Raw genomic sequence first — 25,188 nt, forward strand, 5'->3', positions numbered from 1 at the left:
TTATGAAAATTGATCTTAAGACCCGAGAGTTGCTCGAATGCTGATAAAATCAATTTCATGTTTCTCACTTTCTCGAGGTCATGATGCATGAAGAGAATCATATCGTCGGCATATTCAAGTATAGAGAGACCACCATCAACTAGATGATTTACTACCCGATCAATTTGAGGGGTGTACACTGTTAAAACGGTGATATGGCGATGAAAGCATGCCAACCGACCATTTAACTGTCGAAGGACAATGCATGATGATACTCTTGGAATTAAAAATACTAAACGTCGTCTCCACCTCGTGCTTTCTTTCTGGCCGCTCATGTATATAATTTTCAGTTAATTAAGATTATGCTTCTCTGTATCTAGCTAGTGAAAACTAGCACATAATTTTCAAGTGAGTTTATAACTAACTATGTGACATGCTATGAACTCTGCACTTGTACTTCTGAAACCGGCAACAGAACCAGGAACAGACGATATACAACGATGGGGCATCGGGGATATCACCAGGAATTAACAAATTAAGATGTAATCCCTCCGTAAACTAATATAAGAGCGTTTAAATCATTACTTTAATATTCTACTAGCACATATGCCCGTGCGTTGCAACGGGAAAGTAAATTAGTGTGCACATCAAAACGTTCATCAGTGCATTATAATAACTCCGGAACAGTGACACCTGACGGCGACAGGTAGGCGGACTCCATGATCTAGACGCATTTTTCTTGCAAAAAATAAAAAAATTATTTAATAATCCAGATGGCTAGAATCTGAAAGAATTAATTTTAAAGTTAAATTTGGTAGCCTATTTGGACCCTCTGAAGTATTTACGAAGTCATGGGGGTGCCGTGCGGCAACCGTAGTGTTGTGCTCAAGCGAGATGGCCGTGAACGCAAACAGCGGCGGATGGGTCCTTGAAGTGCCGTCGAACTGGATAATGTACTCTTGCTCGTCTCCATTGATGTCGAGATGTTGAGCTGAGTGACGATGGCTCTGCCTGGGTGCTACATGCCATCGAGTTTAATTTCTTCGTTTCCCTCAAGTAAACAGAACCCACACCGCATCCTCTGTTTTGTTGATGGCTCAACTTGTTGATTGTTGTTACTCGTACATATATAAGTTTGTGAAATTTTATGTAAAGAAGCGAGATAAGATTATTAATTGGTAAAAGAATCCTATCAAATCAAATAAATGCATCAAATCTGTTTGTATATATATAGTAGAGATAGAGATTAGTGGGCTCTGGTGCGCACAGACGTAGGATGAAGCGGACGAAATCAATAATAGAAAATCATCGAAGCAAATGAAACCAAGAATATTACCATCCTTTATTATTAGGTGTAAATTACATATAGGTAGCAAAAGAGTGTGCGTTGCAACGGATTATATTATTCACATGTGCTTCATTATGGAACTATGGCCGGGGACGACGGTGGGTCGAGCTGGATCGATTGCCGGATCACTACCCTGATCGTGGACGCTAACTCAGATTGGGGTCGATCGACCCCGGGACGGGGATCGCACCATCGACCAGCGAACCAGCCTACTATGGATTAAACTGCACCTAATTTGTAAGTAGTAGCTCTCTCCGAACACAATAATAATTATATCCAATCTAAGCTAGCTTTGTTGGCAAATGCGCAATTGAAGAACAATGTAATTTGTGAGATGCATTGGCAATGTGCATATATAAAGACATTGTTACGTGTGTGCTCAAATTGAAGAGTTAATTTCGTGAAGAAAATTAAAATGAATACGTAGATAGGCTTGGGAGCTGCCTCAAGTGGCCACAGCCCACAAGCTGGCGGACGTTCCCGACCAAGCTGCATGTGCGCAGACGCTCCCGGCCGCCGCATGCACGTATGGCCGCGCTGGCCACGCGCGCCGCCGCGCTTTTACTCCGCGGATTGTGGTGCTCGCCTGCCCCACCGCTAGTTTTGGCCTCCCGGCACGATGCCGCTGCCGACTGCCGCTGATGTGCTGAGCCCCCCCAATACGTTTCGATGCGCGTCCCCTGCCCTCGCTGGCTGGCCTCCGCTGCGAGTGCGCTGCCGCAAGCTTGGAGCGTACCCGCAGCACAGCCACCGCTCCACTCCTCGCCGTCGCAGCCATGCCCCGCTGGCAACTGCACGTCTGAGCCGCCCACATGCCTTGGGGACAGCTGGCTGCTAGCCACGCCCGCTGGTAACCACCGCGCCGCACGAGCCACGCCCCGCTGGCCGCCACCGCATCGCCCGTGTTGTCGTCTCATCGCGGGCCGTAGTGCGGGTGCTGCCCAACCGCGGCCCCGTCGTCAATCACACTGGGCAGAGGAGACGTAATGTTATGATTGGCAATGACAATGCCATGGCACCAAGACTTAGCCGCCCCTAGTCCTTGTTGTCGCCGACCTTGGAGTCCCCAGTGCCGCTCCTGGAGCTTGTGCTGTCTGCTGCCTCCTCGCCAACATGTTACTCCGTGACTCGGCCAGGAACTACAGGCCACCCTATATGCACCGGGGTCGCCAAGCTCCGCGACGTCTACATGTGAACCCTAGCGAAATCCCGTGCACGTTTTTAATTTCCAATCCGTGGTCGTGCGAGGGGCTAGGTAGGCGTCTGGTTTTTATGAACGGGAAAACATGACAGATTCTGTCCGATTTGTTTCCAAATAAATCATGTGCTAGAGGTGAGGTGGGAAGGACGGGACGTACGCATGGATACAAAAGTTTCCCATATTAAGGGATGGCGGAAGGCCAACAAAAAACCTTTCTCTTTTTAAATCTCAGCCGTTGATCTTTGTGGTTAACACAAAATCAACGGATATAAAGGGATGACATATGAAAAACTATGAAAGGTTCCGTCTTTTAATATTAGGTAAAGATAAAGAAACGCTTTTATGTTAGTTTACAGAGGGAGTACTTATTAAAAGAATTTGAAACTACCCTACTTAAGTATAGAATAATAAACACAGCACAGATTGGCAAGTTTAGTCTAGGATTTGTAAGCGATCCAGAAATAATTTCAACTTCAAGAGGAAAAAGACAACCAAAAACATGCATATGCCGTTGAACTGCTCCCATCCGCATTGGTCTCCCGTTTGCCTTACCAGCTCGTGGCGTTCAAGCCACGATGCGCCATGCCCGCCGATGTCGAGCTTATTGACGGCCATCACGGCAAGCGCTGCCGCCTCTCCCTGCATCGTCCTGGCAACACACCCTGCTCCGGCATAGACGTGAAAACGGTATTGGGTGCAGGTGAGGCTCCAGCGTGACTGCTCGCCGTGGCCGTGAGCCGCTGCAGATGCCGGTGAACCTCCAAGGCAGCAGGGCACGAGGGGGAACTCGATGGAGTTCTTCACTTGGTCCACGGGCGGCGTGCTCGGGTGGTGGCGCCGCACGGCCTCGGGTTTCTCCGGCGAGAGCACGTTGTTGCTGCCAACATCCTAGAGTGATGGGTCGCTGCCCTCACCTTTGGCTTTGGAGAGGAGCACGCTGTGGATGGACACGATGGCGAGCATCGCGTACACGTCGGATACTCATGGAGCGATCACCGCTATGCCGTGGATTTGTATGCCTTCAGATTAACTCTGAAGACATGTCTTTCTGACGCAACAAACTCTGAAGACATTTATTTCTTTTTCCTGACAGTAACACTGGACGCACGTCAATTGCTCACAAATAAAATCCGCAACCACAAGAATATTGTACAAAATAGCTTCCTTTTCTATTGAGGAGCTCGCCACTCCCAAATTTTATTTCGATGAAGCTGGTACACAGTGATATCTAAATTAAAGTTTACAATTACTCATACAAAAGGGAATAAATTCCGCGTTTGGAAATGACATGAATTGTAATTTGTACATCCACATATGATGAGCAAGATTCCTTGGATATCCCTTGTGGCATGTGCATGCTTACACGCTAACCTTCATCATCATGTATCAGGCTAGTGCAACAGATGGGCGGCCAACCCTATCCAACAGGAAACACTGGGAAAGATTGCGCTTCCGGTTCTTTTTGTACATCCGGTTCGATTATTTTCGCGTGCTCAAGGTTTAGAGGTCCTCCACGTTCCTTGAGGTTCCACATCTTCTCATCATTTTTATCTTCTTTGTTGACCCTGTGTTGCTGGACCTGAATATAACTAGTAGCTTGATTACATCGAGATGTAACTATGACATACACAACACTTTATGCACACAGAATCCTTTTCATCTACTATTTCTGGTAGTCCCGTTGCCTATCAGTCCTAACAATCTTTACCATTTTCCCCCGAGCAACACACTTGAGCAATACTATTAGAGCGTACCAAATACAAATACAATTCCTGGGCAACACATAGCATCAAAACTCAACTTATATAAGACGTGGACATGGTAGAGAAGAACATGAAGAGTTTATGTAAGAGGGTGAATTCTGCAAAGGTTTTGAGAGCTGGCAAAGGCAGATATTTCATTTATTGTGGGCATGTTAGGTTGACAACTTGAATTCTCTGTGAGTAAAAGAAACAAAGCACCAGCATATAAGTTGTCTATCTCAATACCATGCATAGTTCAAATGAAAAAGTACCGACAGGTTTGAAGAAGTCTTTGGGATCTCTCCCTTTCTTTGACAGCCTCTTCAGTAGTCACTTGACCAAAATATCATCTCAAATAAATATATACTACACCATCTTCATCTCAAAATATCATGAGAATTTGGGGAAAACAGAATGTCACAACTCATTAACAACTATCCAGTCCACAACTCTGTAGAAATAAGAGCAATTCCTTCTTTACTACCATAATTCATAAACAACAACCAAGAAACTGATCACCCTTTAAAGACTTACAGGCGATGAGTGTCATTCTGTGGCCATTTTAACACAATGCTGACGAACAGCTATGGACGTTGGTGACAATGCTGACAAACCCAATATAAAATAACTATGGACAAAGGAACTCGTCGTGGCCCAAAGTGAGGCAAGGTCACCAGAATTGAAACCCTTTTTCCTTGCCACTATCACCGAGGGAGGGTGTTTGTAATAAGATCTCTATTGGTTGGCATGCTGTATCAATCACCGTCCTCCAGTGTTCGTTACTGATTCAGGTGTGGTTTGACATTCCCGGGTTTCCATCCAAGTTCCCGAGCTCTTTCCTCCCACAAAGCAGTTAATTTCCTTTGACCGAGCAGCGACTCTGCTGACTTCTCCCTAGCTTCTTCACATGTATCCATACCTGAACTGCATTTGTCAGCCTCCTTTTGATACTGCGAAGCTAGTTTTTTAGCCTCGAGCAACTTTACATCGGCTTGTTGCTGAGCTTCTGTTGCATCCTCCTCTCTCTGCTTTAGCTCTTCTATTAGTAACTCTGTTTCTTCACCGGAAGCATGATTCTTGACCTCTTTGAATTGCTTGGCACAGTCTGGAAACATCAGAAGCAATAATAACCAGTTAAACCAGTCACAAGATAATTGCAAAATATGCTATGGAATATAAGCAGACCTTGGGTGCTTTTTTATTTTTTGACAATTACCTTGGGTGCTTTGTTAAACTACTTAGCGTAATATCCAAGTCAAGACTAACTGTAAATATGGAGAAAAATAACTGAGCTACTTAGTTAAACTACTGACGGAACAGAGTATATCATGGATACAGACTAATTACAGAGTGTGGAAAGAAGAATAAACAAATGAAAATATTTCCACAGATAGCAACTAGAGCAGTAGACATCTTTTAGACTAAGGACAAAGGAAGGCATCGCAGATTGAACTTGAGAATCAAAGAACAAATATTGCAATACATATAAGGCCACAACCTGAAGCAATGTTCTGATTTCTGAATAACTGAAAACATCTTGGCCTCACCCCCAAATTTCAAGCATAGCTAAAGTTATAATCGATCAGCCATGGCAAGGCCAGGCATAGAAAATCTGATGCATAATAAGCATTGAACAAACCGAGGAAGTTAAGCTACGCATGCTTGTTAGGACATTCAGATCACAAGTTAGAATCCCCCCATAAAGTGAAAATCAACAGATCCCATAATTTACATATCATGCCAAGTTCTGAGCCTATCCACAATACTACCATGTCCCGTCCACAGCAGAAAGCAATACTAGTAAAACTACTGACAAGACAGAGAGTATCATGGATACAATCTAATTTAAGAGTGCATAGAGAACAATAAACATAAGAAAAGATTTCCACGAATAACAACTAGAGCACTAGAGATCTTTGAGTAGACTAAGGACAAAGGATGCTATCCTAGGTGGAGCTTGAGAATCAAATACGAGTAACAAATATCAAAATGCTAATACGCGATAGCACCAACACAAGATAGGCCTCAATATTTCAGTAGGACAGTAGCAAGGCATGTTATACATTCAATTTTATCGTGTTCAGTGACCATACATAATTACTCCCAATATAAGGCTACAAGGCACAAGCTGAACCCATGTTATGTCTTCTGAAGAAGGGAAACACATTGGCCTCACACCCAAATTTGAAGTATGCTTTCCGTTAATCAATCAGTCTTGGCAAGGCCAGGCACAGAAAATCTTATGCACAAGCATTGAACAAACTGAGCAAGCTAAACTGTGCATGATTGCAGGACATTCAAGTCACAGGTTAGAGTCCCTCAAGAAAATCCACAGATCCCCTAATTTACATACAAAACGTGCCAAGTTCTTAGCCTATCCACAGTCCTACAGCAGAACGCAATTTTGAGCGGCTACAAACGCATTGCTCGCACAGCACAGAAAAATTGCACGGCGAAGGCACGGAAAGAAGGGCCATGTGGAACGGCCGGAGCAAGGAGATCTGGGCGGGTAGGTCGGGGCACCGAAAGCAAGAGGGGTGGGTACCTTCGGGGAGCTGGAGCAGCGGGAGCGCGTCGCAGTCGCAGGCGCACGCGGGGCAGGCTCCCGCCGAGCCGCCGAGCGCCTCGGCGACGTGCCAGTAGAGCGGCGGGCCGACGATGTATGCCGCGACGCCGAGCCCGAGCAGCGCCACCAGCGCCGTCACCGCCGCGGGGCTCGGGCCCCACGACGACGACGAGCGGCCCGCCATCGCCTGAGCGCCGAGGGTGGATGGTGGATTGATGGCACGGCCGCACTGCGCTGCGCTGCGGTCCGGCGCGAGGTGGGGTGGGGACCGGGGAGGCGTGGCTTGTCGGCGGCCCGGCGCGGCGGCGTGGGGAGTAAAGAGGGGGAGTGGGAGTGAGTGTGTGAGTGGGGACGGACCGGACGCGCGCGAGTGGGGACGGGCCGGTGAGACGACACGGCGGTGGGTGACCAAATCTGGTGTAGCCTCTCTGGTCAAAAAAGAAAACCCACCCTCCCTCAAAGAAGCACGCACACGGCCCACGTACAGCCGGTGTAGCCTCTCTGGTCTGTATGGATGGACATGTGTGTGTGGATGCTGAGAATGAGAGGCTTTTGCTTCTTTTTCTGAAACAAGGAGCGTGCACCGCCTATATTATGAGTTTGTCGAAGTCACGGCTTTCTCCCGTTGAACCACCCCGACTGAGCATCACACTCCTTGAAAAACGGACACTCACTCAATATGTCATTCCGATGCCTCTCAATTCTAAGTTGAAACTACACGTCTTTTCCCATGCATCCTCCTTGAACTTATTGTGCCGAAAACTGTGAATGTTACCAGGCCTGATTCGTAAGCATTGTTCCATCATGTACTTGGGTACCGAGTATTTGATCAAGTGTACAACGAAATCATATAGATTCACACTAGGTTCTGGGGGAAATATGTATAGGGGCGGTTGGGTATTGGAACCTGTGAAGAAGAGGAAGTTACTATATAGGAACCATAATCCTTGAGAAAACATGGTTGCTCCATAGTGCATGTAAAATTTAATGTGCAATGTCTAACATGATGGGTATTAAACAAGCTGCGATTGGTCCCAAGCTCAGCCATTGCGTGGGTCTGATTGTAGTTTTTATGTATTTTTTGGTTTATGTATTTCATATTTACAAAAGAAAACTAGTGGAGCCTTGTGAGCCAAATGCAATTAATTCGCTACACTCAATCCTTTGTCACACATGCCTCCTTTGTTCATAGGAAAACTCAATAAAAACACATAATAAGAGATCTTTCATTCGTGGCTCTATTCATCTGTCCGTTTCCAAGGATCAGAGCAAAGAAGTTGTGGTAATTTTTATTTGATTCAAATGAAAACTCGAGGGTTTACAATCCCCACTGACCTATTTTTAGAATTAGTACACAAAAAGTACAACAACACGATATGTACTGTCATACTGACATTCTAATTATATTTTCGCATGTGGTTGACTCTATTACACTAGTGCAGTAAAGTTCTATGCAAACGGTTTAGACCCCTTTCGCTGACACGGTTTGGAAGTTTAGCCTTGCAAACGTGTGCGATAGGGGGGCCCATCGCACATGATCCAAGTTAATCGTCTGTGATAGGGCTCGAGGATGCAAACGATTTAGCAAAAGCAATCGTATGCGAAGACAAAGCCTATCCCAGGCACAACTCCTGAAGCAAGCGTTTGCAATATATAAAACGTCACAAGCGTTTCTTACGTAAGAGTCTGTGTGGGGTGATACATCTATTGCACATACTGTACATCACTACTAGGAAAAAGCCTAGTAGTAGCGCGGGGTAAAAGACTAGTAGTAGCGCGGGTGCCCGCGCTACTACTACGACGCTACAACTAACTGGTAGTAGTAGCGCGGGTGCCACCCGCGCTACTACTATGTCCGTTAGTAGTAGCGTGAGTGCCACCCGCGCTACTACTAGTTAGTAGTAGCGTGGGTCTGGACCCTCGCTACTACCAACTAATTAGGAATTAAAAAATAAATTCTAGCCATGGCTGCTGCTGCTAGGCGTCATCGTCCTCTTCATCCATGGCCAATGCTGATCCTGGAGGGGACGAAGTCGTCCATGGTGATGGTGCTTCCCCATCCAAATCTTCTCCACACCTCTCCTTTGCTGCTTCTACAAAAAAAAGACAAGGATTAGAAGAGGAAGAGAGAGATAGAGAGGAGTAGGTGCAGCAACTCACCGGGTGGCCGCCGGAGTTGGAGCCGAAACCCTAGACGATGCCATGGGTTGCCTCCATCAGAGATCTGGCCATCGTCATGGGCAGCGCTCTGCTAGATCTCCCTCTCCTTCTAGCAGCGGAGGAGGAGGAGGAAGGAGGGGCAGGGGAGGGGGCTGCGGTGGAAGAGGAGGTCGCCGGATTTGAGGGAGACGTCGAGGTGCGAGGCCGTCAATTGCGGTGGGCGAGGAAGGGCATTGCAGGTGGGAGGGAGAAGTAAAATCGAGAGTGTGTGGGTCTGGGATTGGGCCTCCATGTGCTTTGTTTATACATGTGTCGGTGGGTTGATAATAGTAGCGCTGGGTTTATACCCCACGCTACTACTATGGCTTGTCTCGGGGTGCACGGTGGAGACCACTTAGTAGTAGCGTGGGGTTTATAACCCGCGCTACTACTATCAACTTAGTAGTAACGCGGGTTTATACCCCTCGCTACTACTATGGTATGTCCGGGGGGGGGGGGGGGGGGGGGCACGGTGGAGACCACTTAGTAGTAGCGAGGGTTATAAACCCGCGCTACTACTATCAACTTAGTAGTAGCGGGGGTATAAACCCGCGCTACTAGTAAGTAGCAGTAGCGAGGGGTATAAACCCACGCTACTAGTAAGCGTTTACCTATAAGCTTTTCCCTAGTAGTGCATTGACGTCGTGTTTGCTATACAGCCAACATCGGAGGTAATTGCTCGACGTAGCACTTGTGCAAAAAGATGTTTAGCACAAACATTTTAATCTAGTGTGTTGTTTGCGATGCGAAACCATATCAAAGAGATGGATCCATGGCAGTGTCCTCAGGAGGAAGGTGACACCCACGGACGCCGCCGGCGCCGGCGCCAAAGCACAATTTTTTGCTCGTATCTGTAGCCGCACCAATGAGGCATCTTGAACAAAAACCGCGACGAGGACCTGACCACCCAATCCAGATCTAGGCAACGCCACCTCTGCTCGAAGAGCATGAGCCTAGACAACCCACCGTCGCACCCTTTGTCGCCCACACGATCAAGAGGAACAACTACCGTCGCCACCACAAAGCTCACTGGAGAGCCGCCTAGTACCAGCCATCCGTAGCCACTGCCCTGGCATCTGATGTCGAACCTCACACTGACACCACAATGTGGAGACATGGCCAATCAATACGGGAAGCAAGTATCTCCCCCCTCCTCTCGACCCGAGATACCACCACCACATAGTAGAACGGAGAGAGAGGCTAAAGCCGACGCATCGGCCACCCAGCAAAAAAGCTCCAGGCCATGCACAGGGGATCCTGTCTCGGACAGGGGGGGCATGCCTCACCCATGTACCAATGACTAGACACGTGCCACCGACCAACTGCCAACAAGTACCATCGAAGTTGGGGCACCAATCGGTGCCCCATCAGACTATGGACTTTAGAACTTGATACGGGGCCGTCCAGTTGCCCCAATAGCCTCGACCCTGCCAGGCATCGTCGCCTTCGGCACCCCCATAACACGTCAATCTGCAAAGCCACCAACCGTTGCCATTTGATTACCGTCAAAAATACCGCACTCCCGCGGGGAGAGCTCGCACCAACCGTCCACCGGCGCCCCAACCAGCCGAAATGAGGCCAACCGCCAGGCCGCCACCGGACATGTTCCACCACCATCATGCCACCACCCCACTGGCCAACAACACGGGTAGAGAAGGCCGCCTGTGACCCAAGCTGTCCTCAGCCTGCTCCATCGATGGGCAGAGCAGCCGCCACAACATGTTCGCCCCTAACGCCCAGCCTGTCATGTCACTGTCACGCCGCTATGCCATCACCATGTCATTGTGCCGCTGCTTCACCTCACCCTGGTTCAGCGCGACATCCCGATCCAGATGAGTTGGCCCACGCGAAGGCCGTTGGGAGGTGAGACGAGGAGGCCTCGCCGGCGCCGGCCAAGCTTTGCCTGGCCGCACCCTCTCGCGGCGGCAAGGGAGGAGGACGGGGCAAAGAAATGGGTTGGTGGTGGTGCTCTAGGTTACCCCCCTCATCACCCTGCGGGGGCGACACGAAAGGGTAGGCGTCCATGCAGGTAAAGTTGGGTTTCTCTGCTAGTTCCCACTAGCTCAAGGTTCTGATTCTATGTTCCAATTTTGATGTGAGGAAATCAATCTGATACCAGTGAACCCGTGAAGTGGTGTGAATGACCAAATCTGGAGATCCGGCTGTGCTGGAACGACCACTTCCACTTCAGTTAATTCGTTCCAAGAGGTGAGCCTGGTTTCGTGTTCTTGACGAAATGAAGAAGCATGCATGTATGTGTGAGAATCAACACTTGTTTGTAAACTACTCTAATGTGCATTGGTTTAGAACACTGCGTGTACTCAAAGAAGCATACACACGACAGAAGCTTATCGTTCTAGTCTGCACAGATGATCTGCGGATGAACATGTGCATGTAGGTGCGGAGGATGAGAGGCTTTTGCTTATTTTTCAAAGATAAAGAGCTTGTGCTGACCATATTAGAAGCTTGTTTAAGTCACTACTTTCTGGTCTTGAGCTACGTTAGTGGAGTATTGTACTTACCATAAAACGGGCACTTACTCGATAGGTTGTTCCGATGCCTCCCAATCATAAGTCAAAACTACACATCTTTCCCATGCATCTTCCTTGATTATTGTGCTAAGATCTGTGAATGTTACTTGGACGCGATTAGTAAGCATTGTTCCATCATATTCTTGGAGCTCTCCACTGTCTTGAGATTATATGGGAAGCAGAATCCTTGAGAAGAGATGGCTGGTCTATAGTACATGTAAAAATTAGAGAAAAGTATGTTTTTAGTCCCTCAAGTTTTTCAAAAGTATAGACTTGGTCCCTCAAGATTATTTGGCAGACATTTGGTCCTTCAAATCTCAAAACCGGATAAGTTTCGTCAAAACCAGATTTTAACTATGTTGACCGGGTTTGACCACATTTATCGGGGTTCGATCGATGAACAGTAAATTTGAAAAAATAGCAACCAAAATTAAAAAAAAACAATTTTTGTGGCAACCAACTTGCTTGGGTGCACTAGGTGTGTGAATATTTGTGTGGTGTTTCGACATTCGAGGACCTCGTGGCAAAAAAAACATATTTTGGCTCACAAAAAAGGCCATTTTTTTGCTAGAGATCCTCATATGTTATTTGACCACAAAAATTTACACACACCTATCACACACAAGAATCTTGGTTGTCACAAAATTTAAGTTCATTTATTTATTTTTTGCTATTTTTTTGAATTTACTGTTCATTGATCAAACCTGTTCAACATGGGCAAACTCGTTCAACGTACTCAAAGTCTGGTTTTGAACCAAACTTATTCAGTTTTGTGATTTGAAGGACCAAATCTATACTTTTGATGAACTTGAGAGACTAAAAACATAACCCCTCCGTCTCAAAATAAGTGACACAAATTTGTACTAACTTTAGTACTTTTCTCTAAAAAAATTATGTGCATTGTCTAACATAATGAGTATTACGTTAGAAATAACTTGAACTGAGGAATTGATCCCAAGCTCAGCTATTGCGTGGGTCAAATTATGACTTTCTTATGCTTTTGTTCTAAAGTTCATATTTCCAAAAGAAAGCTAGTGGAGCCTTGTGAGCCAGATGCAATTGTGTGGCTATGCCTCAATCCCTTTGTTATATCCCTCCTTTGTTCAAAGGAAAACTCGATAGAAACACATAATAGGAGATCTTCGGTTCATGGCACTATTCATTCGTCCAGTTCAAAGTATTTGATAAAAAGGGAGGTAGTTTTTATTTGATTCAAATGAAACTCAAGAATTTACAATCCCCACCGACCTATTTTTAAAATTACTACACAAAAAGTACAATAATAAGATCTGTAGTGTCATACAAACATAAAATCCCGTGAACCAAAGAAGCCCTAAAACTCAACCGTATGATCAAAAGGGGTAAAGAAAATCACATGCATGCATGTCTAGTGTCATAGTTAGGTCAACATATCTGGTCCGCATGATCAAAGAGGTAAAGAAAATCACAGCATGCCTTGGTCATGAGGATCTAGAAATTGCTCAAGGAGTGCGCGTCGGCTCACAGTCCACCATTATCCAACCAAGGAGGAAACCACCGGAGCTGTGGAGACTTCCTGGCCAAGGTTGGCTAAAGGTGAACGTGGATGGAGCTCGATGAAGGTGGACGAGTCGGGCACGGTCGTACGCGATCACCATGGCATGTTCGTGGTAGGAGCCTGTCAAGGTATTAAGCTAGCCCTAGAAGTTGGCGGTCGGCAGATCGAGTTGGAGACTGACAACATGGGTGCGATGCAAGCATTGAAAAATCAGGAGCTGGATAAGTCTCACTATGGGCGTTTATCGTGGAGATTAAGGAGCTTCTTGCTTCCATGGATGATTTTCAGGGCAATTTGGGCTAGAAGCACGACCAACCGTGTGGCACATCCTCTAGCTAGGGATGACTGCCTGGATAACTTATCAAGACTTGGTTTTCTGTTTCTCTGTTTTGTATGATGACATTATTACGGTCGAGGCTGGTTAGGCGATAAAAGGCAACGTTCCCCCAAAAAAACATATCTTCTCTGTCTAGCATGTCGAGCCAATTCTCTTATTTGTTCATTTTGATGTTGGGTCAAACGAAGGTCAACACATTTATTTTACTTTCCCCATTACTGGAGATACTATAAAAATTCAAAGAAATGTATCTCTTTTGCAACCAATTCTAAGACATTTTGTTTTTCTTACATAAGGCATGTTAGCTTCCACAAAATAGAGTTTCTCAACTACATGCAAGAATATCCTTTATAAAACGGCTTCTCTTTTTATAATTGAGAAGTTATACGCTTCTACCATAAATTTAGTGTGATTACTCATATAAAAGGTTTGATTCTAGCTTTTCGAAATGAGAGTATGGTATTTTGTACACCAACACATCTTGAGTAAGGTTGCTCAGACTCATTCCTTTGGCATGTGCGTACTTAAATACGAACCTTGTTGATCAATGTGTTAGGCTGTTGCAGTAGATCAGAGGCCAGCCCAAGAAAACATGATGAACTAGGAGTGACATAGATCAAACAACGTGTCCCAACAACCAAGCGGACCCCGGGTGCCAAATCTTGGTGACGTATGCTCATTTCATCCAGTAGCTTAGTTTTCTCCGCTGATCACAAGAGTCCTCATCTTCTCACTAATCTCATCTTACTACTGTATGAAGTTTGCACTAGATGTGAAGTCTCTTAACTGTGAATCACATGCTTGTAATAACGTTGTTGCATAGAGATATAACTATGATATGCACGCCACTCTACACAAACCACATCCATGGAAGTAGTTGTTGCAAGTGCTCCTATTTCCTACCATTCCTATCACCCTTTACTATTTTCCTGTCAAAGCATGCAATCAATAATGTTCGCATGCAATTCGTGATTCTTGAGAAAAAGATAGGAACGAAAAGGATACTTATACAAGAACTAGGAGGACAATAACCTATCTAAGTTCTGAGAGCTGGCACAAGTAGTTATGACATTTATTGTGTGGATGTTCGATTGAGGACTTCTATTTTTAACACCAATCATTCCATTGGGTCTCATTATAACAAGTGTCGGTCCTTTTCGTAATTAAATTTCAGTCAAACTTTCTCGAGTCACTAATCTTTACCCAAGTGTCCCATGATCTAATTTTTCCGACTCCCACCTCCTATCTCACCATCTTCGATGTGTGCCCCCACTGTAACATCCCCAGCATCACACTACAGTAATCTCCCCCTAATGAAGGTCATGTCATCATGATCATCATGCCAAAATGCCACTTGTCCAAAATCTGCTTCAAATTCAAATTCAAATTGCATGTCAAATATTTGCTTCTTCTTTCATGCAAATAAAATAGTTCATCCTATGGCAAATAATCCCTAGATATTTGTCATGTTGAAGCCAACATTTTTTGGAATTCCCAAATTGCCCCTGGGAATTTATTATCTGGTCCAGCAGTATTTAAGATGTCCTTTTCATTTTCTAAAAATGCCTGGACAACTCCTGAAGGCCCCAAACTTTTTGTGGCTGTGCACAATAATTCTTTGGAATTGTTTTAGCCAGTGGCATAATTTTGCAAGGTCATTTGTGGCTAAAAGAAAAGGCAAAATGCTGCTGGAAAAGAAAAAAAACAAATAGAAAAAGAAAAGGAAAGAAGAAGGGGTGGGAGAGCCCCCGGCCTCCCCTTGGGCTCCGGCCCACCCGAGCCAACTGGCCCAGCTAGGCTGGCCCACTCCCCCCTGTCGTCTTCCCCCTTCCCACTGTGCGAGCGACCGCGCGCGCGCGCGCGTCTCCACCGGACCCCCCTCGCCGGCTCCGACGAGGGGATAAGGCACCCGCGCCCCCTCGATCCCCTCTCCCACTCCCCCACTCACCTGCCCTCCTCGTTCCCTCTCTCTCTCTCTCTCTCTCTCTCTCTCTCTCTCTCTCTCTCTCTCTCTCTCTCTCTCTCTCTCTCTCTCTCTCCTCCAGATCCGCCTGGGCCGCGCCTCTCCGTCACCGCTCACCGCACTCCACCGCGGCCACCGACCGACCTTCGCCTCGCCGACGTGCCCCAAGGCTCTGCCTCGACCTCCTCATCCTCCCCACTGAGCCACGCGGACCGGGACGGCCCCGCAGCACCACCGCGACCTCTTCTTCCTCCTCTGCCCCGACCCCGACCGTCGTCGATTCGCTCCACCGAGTCTCCCCCGAGCCCACGATTGCACACCTGCAGGCTCCCGGTGAGCCTCTGTTTCCTTCCCCCCTCCCTGCGGCACCCCGTTCGCCCGTAGCCGCTGCTCCACTGGTACTAGCACGCATCGCCGCCGACGAGCTCGCCTCCGTGGCCATCACCACTGTCACGTGTGGCTGAACCTCGCATCGAGCTCCTAGAGCTCGTGTGAGCCAGAGCCACCACTAGCGCGCCTCCCCGTGCTGTGCAGCTCCGGTTCCACTGACAACCGACTCCGTTGTCCGCCGGCGACGACCTAGCGCACGACACCGCCTTTTCAGCTCGCGCTCGTGCCGTAGATCGATGCAGAACATTGCTCCCGTTCGAACGCAACCAACCGCCGTCGCTTTGGCCGCCGGACGGCGATTTCCGACCACCCCCGACGCGCGCCGCCGCGCGATTTGGTCGGCGGAGCTCTCTCCGGCGCCGACGCCGACATGGCTCAGTGGGCCCCGCCCCTGGGTCGCTGACTCGTGGGGCCCTGGGGCCCGGCTGCCCTGTGGACTTTAGTCAACTACTGACTGGGCAAGCCCCAGCCACTGACGTGCGGGCCCCACCGCTTTTCCTCTAACTAAAATGTTTAAATAATTAAAACTAATTAGTTTAGCTAATTAGTCTACGACAGGTGGGGATGACAGGTGTTAGTTTAGCTAATTAGTTTAACTAATTAGTTTAGCTAATTAGTCTACGACAGGTGTTACCCTTACCTGCTATCCTACTGCTTAGTATAGGATGCTAGTGTTCCATCAGTGGCCCTATAGTCTTGTCCGTCTGCCATGCTATACTACTGGGTCGTGATCACTTCGGGAGGTGATCACGGGTATATACTATATACTTTATATAGATGACACATGTGGTGACTAAAGTCGGGTCGGCTCGTTGAGTACCCGCAAGTGATTCTGATGAGGGGGCTGAAAGGACAGGTGGCTCCATCCTGGTAGAGGTGGGCCTGGGTTCCTGACGGCCCCCGACTGTTACTTTGTGGCGGAGCGACTGGGCAGGTTGAGACCACCTAGGAGAGAGGTGGGCCTGGCCCTGGTCGGCGTTCGCGGACACTTAACACGCTTAACGAGATCTTGGTATTTGATCTGAGTCTGGCCATTTGGTCTATACGCACTAACCAACTACGCGGGAACAGTTATGGGCACTCGGCGTCGTGGTATCAGCCGAAGCTCTTTTTGACGTCAGCGACTGAGTGGCGCGCGCGGCATTGGACCGTAAGCTCGCGCTTGTATTAAGGGGGCTAGGTCTGCTTCCGGCCGCGTACGCAACGTGCAGGTGTGCAATGGGCGATGGGCCCAGACCCCTGCGCGCATAGGATTTAGACCGGCGTGCTGACCTCTCTGTTGAGCCTAGGTGGGGCTGCGACGTGTTGATCTTCCGAGGCCGGGCATGACCCAGGAAAGTGTGTCCGGCCAAATGGGATCGAGCGTGTTGGGTTATGTGGTGCACCCCTGCAGGGAAGTTTATCTGTTCGAATAGCCGTGTCCCTCGGTAAAAGGACGACCCGGAGTTGTACCTTGACCTTATGACAACTAGAACCGGATACTTAATCAAACACACCCTTCCAAGTGCCAGATATAACCCGGTGATCGCTCTCTAACAGGGCGACGAGGAGGGGATCGCGGGGTAGGATTATGCTATGCAATGCTACTTGGTGAACTTACCATCTACTCTCTTCTACATGCTGCAAGATGGAGGTGGCCAGAAGCGTAGTCTTCGACAGGATTAGCTATCCCCCTCTTATTCTGGCATTCTGCAGTTCAGTCCACCGATATGGCCCTTTACACATATACCCATGCATATGTAGTGTAGCTCCTTGCTTGCGAGTACTTTGGATGAGTACTCACGGTTGCTTTTCTCCCTCTTTTCCATCTTTCCCTTCTACCTGGTTGTCGCAACCAGATGCCGGAGCCCAGGAGCCAGACGCCACCGCCGACGATGACTCCTACTACACCGGAGGTACCTACTGCTACGTGCAGCCCGCTGACGACGACCAGGAGTAGTTAGGAGGATCCCAGGCAGGAGGCCTGCGCCTCTTTCGATCTGTATCCCAGTTCGTGCTAGCCTTCTTAAGGCATACTTGTTTAACTTACGTCTGTACTCAGATATTGTTGCTTCCGCTGACTCGTCTATGATCGAGCACTTGTATTCGAGCCCTCGAGGCCCCTGGCTTGTATTATGATGCTTGTATGACTTATTTTTATTTTTAGAGTTGTGTTGTGATATCTTCCCGTGAGTCCCTGATCTTGATCGTACATGTTGCGTGTATGATTAGTGTACAATTAAATCGGGGGCGTCACAAGTTGGTATCAGAGCCGACTGCCTGTAGGAATCCCCCTTTCCAACTCCTTGGTCGAAGTCGAGTCTAGTCATTGAAAAACTTTAATAACATGGCTGTGTGGCTTACGGGCCCACGTCGCCATTGGGTGGTATTAGGATCTTTTACTCCTCGATCCTTACTCTGGGACTCTGATCTCTCTTCTATTCGGGTTAAATGATTTTACTAAATCTGACTCTAGGTTCTTGTAACTACTTCTCCCGGAGAGCCCCTTATCACAGATGATCGCCTACTGCACCAGAAGATTTTGAAGTTACTCCCCGATACTCTTTCGAGACTTTGTGCTCGTTTCTTTTGCAATTCCCTACCACTGATCTATCCCTATGGATAAATACTTACACCCGTCGTTCTTAATTATATTCCAAGTTGATCTTGTTAATACAAGATGCCCCGAACCGCTCTCCCTTTGTTCCAAGAATCCTTTGAGCTTACTGCTATACAGTTCTTGCCTCATGAATACCCTTACGGATAATTCCTCGCGCTTATCGAGTATCCGCTCTTTCCCAGTTGTTCATGTGTTTCACAAAAGTTTTCGAAATACCATTCGATCTTCCAAAAATCCTGAGCATCCTCTTGCTCTTGAAATTCTTGCTTGGTTGCATTATGGTTAATCCCTTAAGTCTGGTAATCTTATTGGCATCCTTTGTCAAATATCATTTTGAGTCCATTGATTCAATATGTTGCGAATGCTCGCAATCCTCAATCATATCCTAGAATTCATCCTTCCGGCTCAGACGTCATTTTTTAACATGAGCTGGTTATCGACTCATCAAATTGCCGTCGGTTGTACCCCTAAGTCTATTCAACTTATCCATTCTTAATCAGATCGTTGGCTTCTGATCCCTTGATTTGAAAATCGTAATTCCTTTGCAGATGAGCTCTGAATTAGTCAGTTGTTTCTATAATCCAATGCCTTCGCATTGTTTCTTCCTCTGGTTGAGTACCGATGCTCACATCAGATCCTTTGAGGACCACCGGATCCTTTGTTGGATTTTATCCGATAGCGTCCTTCATATTCAATCACTTTGGAAGTTCTTTCTCCATTGGTAAATCCTATCCTTTGATTGATCAACCATGCTCTGCTTTCGAGCTTGTGTTATTTACTCCTGAAGTTTGTGGTATATGTTCCTAAGAGACCCTGATGGGTTGAAGCTATGCCTTTTCTAATCTGTGTAATCCCGGAAGCTTCTACGAGTCATACTCTAACGGTGTTATGCCAAATAAAATTTCAGCACTACAACTTCATCAAACGCGAGGAGTGAATGAAAGGTTATGCATTGGAGAAGTGGGAGTCGACCTTGAACTTTGTGTTCATGCCCATGGACACGATGTATAACTTATCATGGAAGCTGCTCGTAAAAATAGTTACCCCCTTGTTATAAGTTCATCTTGTATCCGTGGTTCGGTCACTTATGATCGAGGTTTCCGACCATGTTCTCCTTTAAATACCATTTCTCGTGCAAGTTTAAGCACTTGTCTTCTGTAGAGTAATACCCCAGTCCAACCTCTACTTTGATTTGTCGTCGAGTATTACCCCCTGGTATTTCAAGATTATCACGGAACTGCATAACTTCTTATGAGTTCTCCATCAAGTGCTACATTCTCATTGATTCCAATTTTTCACGGGCTCTGAGTTATTAAACACTCAAAGACACCGATAACTGACTCGAGTCCGCATCGCGATTAAGCAACTCTTGGTAACCTTCATTACTTACGAGTTTGAACTCAATCACGTCATTCCTAGCCTGCTTGTCTATATCCTTGTCGTGCCGATTTTAACTGTGCTACCTGGTCCTTAATCCCGAAGCACAACTTTCGACGATGAGCTAAGCTTACGTCGATCTTTCTCGTCATATCATTTCACCTTGAACAACAAGCTTGATTTCGAGTTTGTGTCGTACCCATGGTTCCAATAACCTTTTGCTTCATAATTCCTTTGACTTAATGTCATCGCCGATAGATTACATCTTCATGAAATCTCTCGACAAATGTGTCGTGATCAGCACCAACATTTTGAGCTCTTCCAGGATATCAATCGAATTCATAATGAGAAATACCATCCTTGCCCTCGATGATTTGTGTTATCATCGACAACATTCTTGCCTCCCCCCAACACAAGCTTGTTCATATTTTGTGTTGTATCTTGATTTCCTTGCTATCTAGCTTATGATATGTTCTACCTTGGAGTATTACCATCTTTTATGTCAAGAATGTCATGAGGATTACTCCACCTCTTAAGAATTCTTGGTACAGTGATACTTCTCACCATCACTATTCTTTCTTGGTCCCCGTGTTGTTTCTAACCGAAATACCGACAAATGGTCTGTGATGTGTAAATTCTAAACTCCTAGCAACCCTATTGCTTTGAAGTTATTGGTTTATAGTTTCATTCTACGTCTATGGCTTATTGAATCATCATTCGAACATTGATCGTGCTACCTAGCCCATATTTCGGGTGCACATTTCAACCAATGTTTAACTGTGTATGTTTTCCTCAAGCATACATCATTAAGTCATTCGATCTAGCTAATGTTATCTCCTTGTTCACATAGTTGTGGAAATCCATCTTTTGGAAATCTCAATGGATTGTCGCTGAGTGAATCAGTCACCTCCTCACCTCTCCTTGATTTAATGACGAACCCTTGTCTCAGAACTTGCTTCCATAGTTCGTTTCCCGAGAATCTTACAATGTCATCTCGTCAATTGGTGTTGCGCCTTTTCTTCTCAGGCGTCCCGAGTCTGAGGTATCCCGACACCAATTAGATCTGAACCTCAATCAGATATGATGGTGGGAACATATTTGCAAGAGTAATAACAATGGTCTGTATATGACCCGGTAAGGTGATATCGTGCCTAGCACACCTGGCCGGAGGACCTATTGTTACCATTTCCTTTTTAGCAAGGCTACCCTTTCTTCCATGAGGAAATTGTAAGACTTATTCTACAAGCGGTTCCTGATGGATCCTTTGTGTTTCTAAAGTCTGATCTTCACCTGATAACCATGTCAAGGCTATCTCGATGCATGTCTATGGTACTCCAATTTGCAACAGGAACATTTGAAGTCCGATGCTAAATGTTTCCTGCTCAATTATCCAAACACCGTTGTATGGGTAATTTCATGAAAATTCTCTCCCCTACCTAAAGGGTTTTCTACATTATACCCTGCCACGGATGGCATGCTCTGCTTGTCCTTGGGAAGGATATATCCCTGAAATATGTGTTTAAACACATTTTCCTTTCCATTGTTCTTTTTAATCTGATGATCACCTTTTCCTTTCCATTGTTTTGTTTAACCTTTATTGTGAATTGTATGATCTAAGCAGTAATAATTCACTGCTTATGTAAACACCTTGGTGTACAACTCTGTCAGTGAGACCCTGTTTCTACTGTTGATGACATTCCGGTAGCCACCGATGGACGAGAACTTCGCCTATTGGTCCGCCCCGTTCAACGAGCAGGAAAATGGTTCTCTTCGTCCCTCGCCCTTGGTATCGACGTTGTTGCCGACATAATCGACAGGCTACCCTCTGACATGCCTTGCTTGCATGATCACGCAAGACGTCTCCGCCCTTCCTACTTTTAACCCACATGGTGGGCCCATAACCCACAGTTCCACAGGATCGAAGCCTGACTCTCCTGTACAACCTTGGTGCCGAAGTATCTTATGCTCTTGGCTTTGTGTGTTATCGCGAGCCACCCTCCGAGAGATGATCTATTCCCGATGCTCTCAACCATTCTCACACTCTGTTCAGGTATCGATCGTTTGTCCATTCGCTTGAAACTTCTTATTGTACCTTCATATTTTTCTCTCGACGTTTTCTTAAATTTCAACTCGAGAGATACTTCTGTCACATTCCCTGCATTGTTCACCAGACAATTCACCCTATAAGGGTCAGTTCACCCGAAGTTACTCTTTACTTCCCCACTAAAATCTCCGGACGAGATTTCTTGTAGTGGAGGAGATTTGTAACATCCCCAGCATCACACTACAGTAATCTCCCCTAATGAAGGTCATGTCATCATGATCATCATGCCAAAATGCCACTTGTCCAAAATCTGCTTCAAATTCAAATTCAAATTCCATGTCAAATATTTGCTTCTTCTTTCATGCAAATAAAATAGTTCATCCTATGGCAAATAATCCCTTGATATTTGTCATGTTGAAGCCAACATTTTTTGGAATTCCCAAATTGCCCCTGGGAATTTATTATCTGGTCCAGCAGTATTTAAGATGTCCTTTTCATTTTCTAAAAATGCTTGGAAAACTCCTGAAGGCCCCAAACTTTTTGTGGCTGTGCACAATAATTCTTTGGAATTGTTTTAGCCAGTGGCATAATTTTGCAAGGTCATTTGTGGCTAAAAGAAAAGGCAAAATGCTGCTGGAAAAGAAAAAAAACAAATAGAAAAAGAAAAGGAAAGAAGAAGGGGTGGGAGAGCCCCCTGGCCTCCCCTTGGGCTCCGGCCCACCCGAGCCAACTGGCCCAGCTAGGCCGGCCCACTCCCCCCCTGTCGTCTTCCCCCTCCCCACTGCGCGAGCGACCGCGCGCGCGGGCGTCTCCACCGGACCCCCCTCGCCGGCTCCGACGAGGGGATAAGGCAGCCCGCGCCCCCTCGATCCCCTCTCCCACTCCCCCACTCACCTGCCCTCCTCGTTCCCTCTCTCTCTCTCTCTCTCTCGCCTGCGCTCTCTCCCCTCCAGATCCGCCTGGGCCGCGCCTCTCCATCACCGCTCACCGCACTCCACCGCAGCCACCGGCCGACCTTCGCCTCGCCGACGTGCCCCAAGACTCTGCCTCGACCTCCTCATCCTCCGAGCCAAGCCACGCGGACCGGGACAGCCCCGCAGCACCACCGCGACCTCTTCTTCCTCTTCTGCCCCGACTCCGGCCGTCGTCGATTCGCTCCACCGAGCCTCCCCCGAGCCCATGATTGCACACCTGCAGGCTCCCGGTGAGCCTCTGTTTCCTTCGCCCCTCCCTGCGGCACCCCGTTCGCCCGTAGCCGCCGCTCCACTGGTACTAGCACGCATCGCTGCCGACGAGCTCGCCTCCGTGGCCATCGCCACTGTCACGTGCGGCTGAACCTCGCATCAAGCTCCTAGAGCTCGTGTGAGCCAGAGCCACCACTAGCGCGCCTCCCTGTGCTGTGCAGCTCCGGTTCCACTGACAACCGACTCCGTTGTCCGCCGGTGACGACCTAGCGCACGGCACCGGCCTTTTCAGCTCGCGCTCGTGCCGTAGATCGACGCGGAACATTGCTCCCGTTTGAACGCAACCAACCGCCGTCGTTTTGGCCGCCGGACGGCGATTTCCGACCACCCCCGACGCGTGCCGCCGTGCGATTTGGTCGGCGGAGCTCTCTCCGGCGCCGACGCCAACGTGGCTCAGTGGGCCCCGCCCCTAAGTCGCTGACCCGTGGGCCCCTGGGGCCCGGCTGCCCTGTTGACTTTAGTCAACTACTAACTGGGCAGGCCCCAGCCACTGACGTGCGGGCCCCACCACTTTTCCTCTAACTAAAATGTTTAAATAATTAAAACTAATTAGTTTAGCTAATTAGTCTACGACAAGTGGGGTCCAGTAGCTAATTAACCTAGATTAGTTTGTTTAATACACTGTTAGAGTAACAGAGGCTGACATGTGGGTCCCATTGGACCCACAGGCCAGGTTTGACCTGGTCAGCCGCCCTGCTAACTGCTGATGTCGCTGTGACGTTATGCTGATGCAATAAACCTTTTCTGTTAATATAAATAAATCCAGAAAATGGTTTAAACTTTGAAAATTCATAGAAATTAAACCATAGCTCCGATGAAAATCTACATGAAAGTTGCTCAGAAAAATCCAACGTTTCTGAATACGTGGTCCGTTCATCTGTCACATGCCCCTAGCATGTTGAACATGGAACATTCCCCCTCCGGTCATCTGTGTGACACAGGTCCGAAACCGGGAATACATTCCCGGTTGAATTCCCCCTTCACCTGTATCGTGTAGCCCTACGTTAGGTCACACCCGGCACAACATATTGCCACGTTATGCTTTATGATGCTATGTTTGCTTTATAATTACTGTTTCTTCCCCCTCTTCTCTCCGGTAGACCCCGAGGCCGATGATGCCCCGGTGATCGACTACGTCGACGACGACCCCTCCTTGCCAGAGCAACCAGGCAAGCCCCCCCCGTTGATCACCAGATAGCGCCTATTCTTCTCTATACTGCTTGCATTAGAGTAGTGTAGCATGTTACTGATTTCGGTTAATCCTATTCTGTTGTATAGCCTGTCATTGTTGCTACAGTTGTTACCCTTACCTGCTATCTTACTGCTTAGTATAGGATGCTAGTGTTCCATCAGTGGCCCTACACTCTTGCCCGTCTGCCATGCTATACTACTGGGCCGTGATCACTTCGGGAGGTGATCACGGGTATATACTATATACTTTATATACATGACACATGTGGTGACTAAAGTCGGGTCGGCTCGTTGAGTACCCGCAAGTGATTCTGATGAGGGGGCTGAAAGGACAGGTGGCTCCATCCCGGTAGAGGTGGGCCTGGGTTCCTGACGGCCCTCGACTGTTACTTTGTGGCGGAGCGACAGGGCAGGTTGAGACCACCTAGGAGAGAGGTGGGCCTGACCCTGGTCGGCGTTCGCGGATACTTAACACGCTTAACGAGATCTTGGTATTTGATCTGAGTCTGGCCATTTGGTCTATACGCACTAACCAACTACGCAGGAACAGTTATGGGCACTTGGCGTCGTGGTATCAACCGAAGCTCTTTTTGACGTCAGCGACTGAGTGGCGCGCGCGGCATTGGACCGTAAGCTCGTGCTTGTATTAAGGGGGCTAGGTCTGCTTCCGGCCGCGTACGCAACGTGCAGGTGTGCAATGGGCGATGGGCCCAGACCCCTGCGCGCATAGGATTTAGACCGGCGTGCTGACCTCTCTGTTGAGCCTAGGTGGGGCTGCGACGTGTTGATCTTGCAGCATGTAGAAGAGAGTAGATGGTAACACGTCGCAGCCCCACCTAGGCTCAACAGAGAGGTCAGCACGCCGGTCTAAATCCTATGCGCGTAGGGGTCTGGGCCCATCGCCCATTGCACACCTGCATGTTGCGTATGCGGCCGGAAG

At 47.6% G+C, this 25,188-nt stretch overlaps 1 protein-coding gene across 1 annotated transcript; it reads right to left on the bottom strand.

Annotated features, from left to right (window-relative positions):
- Positions 1-4,616: 4,616 nt before the first annotated feature.
- LOC109739372 (uncharacterized) lies at positions 4,617-7,206 on the bottom strand. The gene is made up of 2 exons (XM_020298465.4): positions 6,816-7,206; positions 4,617-5,375 (listed from the first exon to the last, which is right to left on the bottom strand). The coding sequence occupies exons 1-2, from the start codon at positions 7,018-7,020 to the stop codon at positions 5,050-5,052; spliced, it is 531 nt and encodes a 176-aa protein (XP_020154054.1). The 5' UTR covers positions 7,021-7,206; the 3' UTR covers positions 4,617-5,049.
- Positions 7,207-25,188: the final 17,982 nt, after the last annotated feature.

Source organism: Aegilops tauschii, chromosome 5 (genome assembly GCF_002575655.3).
Source record: "Aegilops tauschii subsp. strangulata cultivar AL8/78 chromosome 5, Aet v6.0, whole genome shotgun sequence".
Lineage (NCBI taxonomy): Eukaryota > Viridiplantae > Streptophyta > Magnoliopsida > Poales > Poaceae > Aegilops > Aegilops tauschii.

Coding starts and splice junctions, on each gene's coding strand:
- LOC109739372 (XM_020298465.4), bottom strand. CDS start 7,020: ATGGCGGGCCGCTCGTCGTCGTCGTGGGGCCCGAGCCCCGCGGCGGTG. Junction 5,376..6,815: donor GCTGCTCCAGCTCCCCGAAG/GTACCCACCCCT, acceptor TGATGTTTCCAG/ACTGTGCCAAGCAATTCAAA.